Source organism: Equus quagga, chromosome 1 (genome assembly GCF_021613505.1).
Source record: "Equus quagga isolate Etosha38 chromosome 1, UCLA_HA_Equagga_1.0, whole genome shotgun sequence".
Classification (NCBI taxonomy): domain Eukaryota; kingdom Metazoa; phylum Chordata; class Mammalia; order Perissodactyla; family Equidae; genus Equus; species Equus quagga.
The window spans coordinates 12,538,620-12,547,182 of record NC_060267.1 but is presented as its reverse complement, the minus strand read 5'-3'; the positions used below and the strand labels follow the sequence as shown (position 1 = coordinate 12,547,182).

General features: G+C 42.7%; 1 protein-coding gene across 1 annotated transcript; it reads left to right on the top strand.

Annotated features, from left to right (window-relative positions):
• Positions 1 to 7,108: 7,108 nt before the first annotated feature.
• LOC124228641 (olfactory receptor 6C4) lies at positions 7,109 to 8,038 on the top strand. Its single transcript, XM_046643223.1, has one exon. It carries the CDS (start codon positions 7,109 to 7,111, stop codon positions 8,036 to 8,038), a length of 930 nt encoding a protein of 309 aa, XP_046499179.1.
• Positions 8,039 to 8,563: the final 525 nt, after the last annotated feature.

The window sequence follows — 8,563 nt, the reverse complement described above, 5'->3', positions numbered from 1 at the left end:
TGAAGTGGAATCTGGTGAGAGTTCCTGTCTCTCATTAAACTATTAAATAATATCTCCCTGAATTCTGTGACTGAAGAATGGACAATAACAGCAAACAAATGCCAGCAGCTCTCCCGGCTGTGGAAGCGATGATGGTCTGACCTCCCTGTGCAAAGAAATAGATTGCTCTACAAATTTTCATTAATAGAAATGGCATGTGCTTTATTGGATTTATCTGCTTAAGTGCACAGGGAATAATTAAGTGAAAAACAAAAATGTCCTTGGTGACCTTCTTCAAACTACTAATGAATCTACAGTGAAATTAACTGTGGCAAAAAAATAAAAAATAAAGAAAGAAGAAATATTAACCAGCATTTATGGGGCAGTGTCCACAGAGATAAGAACTGCAATCATAATGGCATCAGTTATAGCAAAAAAAAGAAAAAAGAAAACACTCATATGATGAAATGATAATCTGATTCTCATCATGTTCTCTTTACATTGTCTAAATGCTGGGGGCCTTCTGATGATTTCCGTTATAGGGCACGCTCATATAACCTACTGAAGTCAGTCCTCCCCAGATTTCTGATCATTAGTTCTTAAAATGTCTTATTTCAATGAGAATTAAGGTTTGTTTATTTCATTCTACAGATCATACAGTTCATCCTCGGGTCCTATTAAAGTAGAACTAATTAGGTATTCATATATCCATTAATCACTGCTATTTCATAACTCAACTACTGCTATTTCACACTCAAAACATGCAGGGACCTTGTTAAACCCACAGGTGTCATTCTGCTTAAGAAGAATGCGAGATCCTAGTGTATTGTGTTCAGTATCCACCATATTATCATAAGCCCAGAGATCACCCCTACCCTTCCACAAGGCTCGGCAGTGCCAGCTTTTCATAAAGCCTAGTAGCTGAGAACTAGGAAGTCTGAGCTGGAGCCAGAGAATCAACATGTGCATGTAACTGCCTGGCTCATAGCCCCTCTCCTCATCCAAAATGAATACGAATTCCATACACTCTCATAGCACTGCAGCCATCACACTCACAGTGGAAATGCCTTCAGATCTTTACAAATGTGGGTCAGTTATTGAGAGAGAGGGCAGGCCCTCAACAACAGTAATACTGGAGCTGTGCCCCTCAACTGGTTGGTGCTGCTGGCTGCACTCCAAGTTCAGGAGGGGCCCCAGACAAGGCTCGCTGTGAGACAGGGCCTCAGGTTGTGCTCTGTGATTTTGTGGGGCCGTAGGCTGTGCCTGAGTTTGGGCAGAGCTACAGGCTGGGATTACCAATTGGGTAGTCTATTGGCTCTCCTCTGCTGTTGGAGGAGGGCGTTGGCTGGGCTCTCTGGCTGGAAGGAGCTTCCAGCTGTGACACTCAGTTGGGTGGGGCTGGAGACTGTGCTCTGTGAATGGGCAGGCTCACTGGCTGTGCTGTCTGCCTGGGTATGTCCACAGGCTGTGTTCAGCAATCAGGCAGGGCCAAAGGCTGGCCTCTGTCGCTGGGTGGAGTTGTAGGATGGGCTTCACGGCTGGGCAGTACTTAGGTTGGACTCTGAGGCTACCCAGGGTGTCCATTCAGGCTCCCTGGTTATGTGGGATCAGGGGTTATGCTCAGCAGTTGGGCAGGGATGCTGGCTTGGGTCCCTGCTATGGAAGGCTGTTGGATGGGCTCCAAGCTCCCTGGGTTCTTTGGGTGGGATTCCTGGTGGGAAAGGACTGGAGGATCGGCTCAGCAGTCGGGCAGGACTTCGAAATGGGTGGGCCATAGAATGTTCTCCATGGCTGCCAGGCATCTGCTGATGGTCCGCCCAATGGGGTGGGACTAGAGGCTATGCTCAGTAGTTGGGTAGGGTTGTGAATTTGCTTCCTTGCTAGTGAGTCAGAGGATATGCGCCTTGGCTGCTGGGTATCTATGGTCACACTTCCCAATGGGGTGGGACTGGAGCTTATGCTCAGTAGTTGGGCAGTCAGTGAACTTGCTTCCCTGCCCAGGCAGGGCTGTAAAATGGGCCCCATGGCTGGTACAACCCATTGGTCAGGAACACCAATCATGTAGAACTGCCAACCAGGTTCTGGCCAGACAAGGCCATCAGCTCAGCTTGGCCAATGAACAGAGCTACTGACTGGGATCTCTGCTCAGACACCACTGCTATCAGGAACAAAGTCCTCCAAGGAGTGAGCAGTGGTTGTTATAAGCCCCATCCCCTTCTCCATCTCTATCTGACCCCTGGTAGTCTAGTCCCACAGATTCCCCGCAGTAATCCTCATGAGTCGAGACTCAAGTGGGCCTTCCAGGAAGTGTTCTGCAATATTGATGAAGCTTGATATCCACTTGGGGCTTGTTTTTTCCCACTGAAGAAACTGTAGGCCTAGACGGGCCCTCTTGGTGCAGTGCTGTGCCAGCCTGCGGAGGGGTGATGCAGTTAAAGTGAAACCACTCTTCTTACCCTTCTAATATGGTCCTAGGTCTCTGTACTCTAGGGAGGTGCTTCAGCCACTATCCCAGGTTCTGAGATTTTCACAATGGTGACTAGTCTATGGACAGTTGATATTTGGACTTTGTGTGAGGGGGATTGGCTTGGGAATAATGTATGGCACCATCTTGTGGACATCACTCTGCTAGACTTTTAATATTGAGAGCTCTAGAGTGCATAATTTTTTGATAACTTTTAGAGCTTTAGTACACGATCTTTAATTACGCTCCAATTTTTGCAAGCTAGCTATTAAAGTATTCCTAGTAAGTGGAACTTAGAATACTCATCATGAGAAGACCATATGGATAAAGATGTAACTTTATTTATTTTCATTTCTATTGATGACGTTGGGTATTTTGGGAATCTACTCTCAGGTGCATGCATTGATTGAAGGAACCATTTTACATAAAATAAGCAAAAAGAAAAACTAAATAACTCGATTTTGGTTTTCTGATTATAAGATAAAAATGTTCCTGAAGGAAGCTTAGATTGGTGAATCTATAGAATACAAAGAAATCATACATTTGGCAAATTCATAAAAGTTACTCATGAGTTATTCAGATTTAAATTCAACTTAGCATCAAACATCAATAGCATCTTACTTCTTGGTGAGAAATCCAATCCATTTTATTGTGTCTTTGAAGATTTCTGTCCCTTGTTTGTTTTGAAGGGTATAAATAAATGGGTTAAGCAAAGGGGCAACTGAAGGAGTGAGCATCAACATGACCTTATTAATGGCTACTCCTTCCTTCCCTAAAGGTTTGATGTGGATGAAGATACAGCTGCCATAGGTGAAAAACCTGAGGATGTGTCAGTATGCGTGTCAGAAATCCAAGCCAATTTATCAGCCTGTTCATTGCAATGAGTCTCTGAAGACTGAATTTTAGTTTAAGTAGAACAAAAGTGACATTGACTAGTATTTTGGGTATCTGTGAGGCAAGAAATTCTCAAAGTTCATTACCCCATTGGAGAGGAGGGAACACCTTGGGTAAGGAATTATTGCTGCCACTGGTCAGACCATATGACTATATCATTGACAATAGTCCAAGAGTCTATAAGAATGTGCAGAAGGGGCCAGTTGTTTGCCTGGACATCCTCTCATGCTAAGATGACTGTGCTGACCCTTTGGTATCATCTTTGATTAAGGATGTCCCATTTAGGGAACAGAATGCAGCAGCTTTTTAGTGGGCTCCATTGTGTATGATGATGGTGCTGACATCTAAAGGATACAAACTCCCTTTCCTGATCACTCAGTTGTTCTCAAGGGGCTCCCTACATGGCCAATGGATACGGGAGAGGGTGACCTCTTCAGGCACCATTGCATCTAGCAAAGGACTGAGGACATGGAAACCACTTCTTCTTATAGGTGGGACATGCCAGAGGCCCCAGTTTTGACTGTAAAAGCAGCATGTTCATTTTAATAATGAGGTGTCTGTGGCCATGCCAAGTTTGGGGGTGCTGCCTCAATGATCCAAGGCATAATGGACAACAGGGTGCAGAGAGTCACAGGCTCAGGACTTGTGGAAGCGTTTCTCTCAAGAAGGACCCAATATGCAGCCACAGTTGCCACCCTAATGGTGTGGGGTGCAGCCAAGGAAGATAGTTTCTTGCACCAGAAACCCAAGAACAATTTGTGGCTGCCATGGCTGATCCAGGGGCTCCCGAGGGTAAGAGAGGAGGTTGTTGAAGCCTCTACAGTGAAGGCCTTTCTGGGTGGGACACTGCTTTGAGTGCCTTTTTATTTCAATTTCGACAGGTTCTGGAGTCTTTTGTTGCTGGGTGGCCCATTCAAAGTGAGCCAGTTTGTGAGGAACAGCATAATGGAGTTAAATAAAATTTGCAAATGAGGAACACGTCGCTTCTGAAACCAAAATGAACACAGTAAAGGCTGTGTCTACTTTAAAGTAAGAAGTGCTGATGAAAGTGAAGAGTTGGTTGCTTACTGCATCAGGTATGAATCACCCTTGGGCCAATGAGTAACATTCAGAAATTTTACTGAAGTAGCAGGACCGTGAGTTTTACAGGATGCAATGGCCCAACTCTGATTGGAAAGTTCTGTGACAAGCGTTTGTATAGCCCATGTGAGTGCATCTTTTGAATTTCCATGCAGGAGGAGGATGTTCTCAATACAATGCCATTTCTGTGTTCCTAGATAAGTTGGATGTGGTTAAGATCTTGCCTGCAGAGTTACATGCATTGGTAGGCTGTTGAAATATCCCACTGGGAGGCAAGTGAAAATGTATTGCTCCTTCAAAGGTGAAGGCAAATTGCTTCTGAAAGGCAGTAGAGCTAGTCATAGAATAGGACATATTAGTCAAATGTATAACAGCAAAATATTTCCAAGTTGTGATTGGATGGAGTATTAATTTCAGTAATATTAGGTATGCAGGTATTAATGAAGGATACCATGGCATTAAGGTTGTGGTAATGCACTGTGAAGTGACATTGTGAAGGCAGGGGTAATACACTGTGGAGCGATATAAATGAATTATATCAGGTTTGAACACTAGCTAAATTGGGTTATTAAAGGGAGAAATAATAGGAACAATGACTAGGCCAGGCATACCAATCCTCAGGGGTCTCACGTCATTGCTCTCAGCTTCACTAACCTCAAGGCTGGGGCAGATTCTCTCATGGAACCCGTATCATGGTCTCTCTGGACCTTCTCTCCTCAGCGGTATGTTTACAGCTTGTTCTCACACTTGTCAACAATTGAGGTTCACTTGCATCTTTTGAACCAGGGTCCACAGGGCATCTTTAGCTTCTTCAGGAAATTGATCCCCAAGTACATGTTCCAAAAAGAGCAGATAAAACCTGTGTCGCTCTGGCTAACTTAGAAACTGCAAATAAGCCCGTACTCTGCCTTCTAAGGACTTCACAATAATCTCCCTTAGAACAGAAATATTAAGGAAATTTCAGTTTATTAGATTCCTCACTTCTAATTCTATCATTGCTGGTGCTATGGGAGGTTTTGCTTCTTTGTTTTTCTTTTTTATTACACATGTGAAAGACCATGTCTCTCAGGAACTATGTTTGGCTTCAGGTTTGGATTCATACAATGGAAGGTAATATGCTTCCTTCTTAGTTAAGCCCCACAAACTTGGGAACTTCCATTAAGAGAAGGTACAAGCGGATGGGAGCCAATAGAAAACATGTTACATTTAATTGTCCTCAAAGACTCACATGGCTCATCTCAACTTTCGCTTACCTCTTAGAAACAACAAGATAAATAACCCACTGCAGTCATTCAGATCGTCAGGAGTGTGAGCACTGTATGTTTTTAAAGTCGCTGGTGTTATTATTCTATAAATGTGGATCATGAAATCAATCAGTTGTGAAAATCTGGATGAAATGCAATACTTGCCAAAGACCACAGGTGAGTACAAACAGGGAAGGGAGGGTTGTATTGGATCCAGCTCAATGTTCACCATCACCTGATGCCTCCGAAAGCTGTATGGAATAATGGGGGGATTGACAAGAATGATTGTCAGGGTTTGATTTTTCTAGCCCATATTCATGTGAATTAGATGGCCCGCTTATATTGTCCTTGTCTCTTAATCAGAAAAATCTAAAGATGCACACAGTACCACCACCAAAGCTTCTTTCCTTGAGGATTACCAATTTATCTACAAAAGACTCTTACTGTCAGAAACATGGATATCCCTCTTCCTGATTTCTGTATGGCAAGAATAGAGGACAGGAAAGCTTGAGGCATGACAAACTGTCATCCTGAGTTTGCCATTGAGGACTCTTTAAGAATTTGTGCAAAATCCACTCTGAGATGCTGCCTGTGGGTCTCTCAAGATGTCTTTCCTCAGAGATATAGCCCAAATCATTGCATTGGAGGCTGTGAACATGGCAGAGAAACAAATAAGAAAATGCTAATTAATATGATTTATTGATGCCTGGGCCTTGTTCATGTAGACAAAGAGGCTCACAATATACAGTGAGATATGATTGAACCAAAGATCTTAAAGTCCTAAAGCCCTATTACAAATTCATCCTAAAAAAGAACTGGGGGTGTATAAAAAAATAAATTATGTGTCAGGATCTTCAGCATTATATGCATGGGGAAATTCCCATTGGTTTCTGAAACAAAGAAGGCAGATATTTGAACAGTAATGAAGGTGAGGATTGATGGCAGATAGCCAGTGAAGCATCAATTAGTACAGGGAGGGGAAAAAAGAACAGAGAGGGAAAACGGCCCAAGGAAGGCAAAGGAAAGCACAGAACAAGAATCAGCTAGAGATATTTCTACCAAGAGCACAGCAGTAACAGAGATTAAGAGAGTCAGAGGAAAGTGACTTAAATGTGGAGATTTCACAAACATTTTGGGGGGAAAGGATAGGTTCAAAAATGTATGCTTCGGAAAAAATTTTGAGTAGTTATTCTGTAACAGATTCTGTTAAGTACCCAGAAAGAGATTGATCTGAGGAATCACAAAACCTTTAAGAATAAGGTCACTTACTTAGAAGATATGGGGCTTCCATGGAGCCAAGTCCCGTCCAACGGATGGTTTGGGCCAATTGAATAGAGTAATATATGACCTGATCCTGTGGATTACAATCAGCTTTATCTCTCCCGCCTGAGAAACTTTGGTTTTCATCATTCTCACCATTTTCCTTTAGCTCTACTAAAGGTCAACAATGAAAAACAAGACCACATTTACTGAGTTCATTCTGCTGGGCCTCACAAACCAACCTGAGCTCCAGGTGGTGATATTCATCTTTCTGTCCCTCACCTACTTGCTTAGTGTCCTAGGAAATCTGACCATCATCATTCTCACTCTGGTAGACCCCCACCTCCAGACCCCCATGTATTTCTTCCTCCGGAATTTCTCCTTCTTAGAAATTTCCTTCACATCCATTTTCATTCCCAGATTTCTGACCAGCATGACAACAGGAAATAAGGTCATCAGCTTTGCTGGATGCCTGACCCAGTATTTTTTTGCTATATTTCTTGGGGCAACAGAATTTTACCTCTTGGCTTCTATGTCCTATGACCGCTATGTGGCCATCTGCAAACCCCTGCATTACCTGACCATCATGAGCAGCAGAGTCTGCATACAACTTGTTTTCTGCTCCTGGCTGGGGGGATTCCTAGCTATCTTGCCCCCAATCATCCTGATGAGCCAGGTGGATTTCTGTGCCTCCAACGTGCTGAATCACTATTTTTGTGACTATGGGCCCCTCCTGGAGCTTGCCTGCTCAGACACAAGCCTCTTAGAATTGATGGTCATCCTCTTGGCAGTTGTGACCCTGGTGGTTACTCTGCTGCTGGTGACACTTTCTTATACATATATTATCAGGACCATTCTGAGGATCCCTTCTGCCCAGCAAAGGACAAAGGCTTTTTCCACTTGTTCCTCTCACATGATTGTCATCTCCCTGTCTTATGGCAGCTGCATGTTTATGTACATTAATCCCTCTGCAAAAGAAGAAGGTGCTTTCAACAAAGGAATGGCTGTGCTCATTACTTCAATTACTCCTTTATTAAACCCCTTCATTTATACTCTAAGAAATCAGCAAGTGAAGCAGGCATTCAAGGACACCATCAAAAAGATTGTGAAGCTTTAAAAAACAGACTATATTTCAATGAAAATATATTTCACTCAATAAATGTATATTGAGTGTCTACTATTTTTCAGATGCTGAGCTGGCCTTTGAGGATAAAAATATGAAAGGCACAAGAAATATGTCCTAATTTCAAGGAATGTACAGTCGAGTGTGGTGTAAATGGGTATAAACTATAAATTTTTGTAATAAGTTTACAAAAATAAAATTACTTGGTAAGTGTTACTAGAGAAAGATGAATGAAAATCCATAAAAAGGACAGTTGGAAAGAGTTAACTTTTCTGGAAATGATTTGAAATTTTGGAGGCAAAGTATATTGCTTATTTACTCAAATAGGAAGTCAAGAATTTGGAGTGAGAAAGAGAGGCCAGATCATGAAGGAATTTAATTACAAACTATGTAGTTAGCTGGACATTGGTGAGTCAAAGAAGTTTTGAGAAAAGAAGCGACATTATCCGCGTTGTTTTGAAGGAACTCTAGAATGGGCGCTGTTCTTCACGGAGCCCTGGAGACTATGCTTTTCTCAAC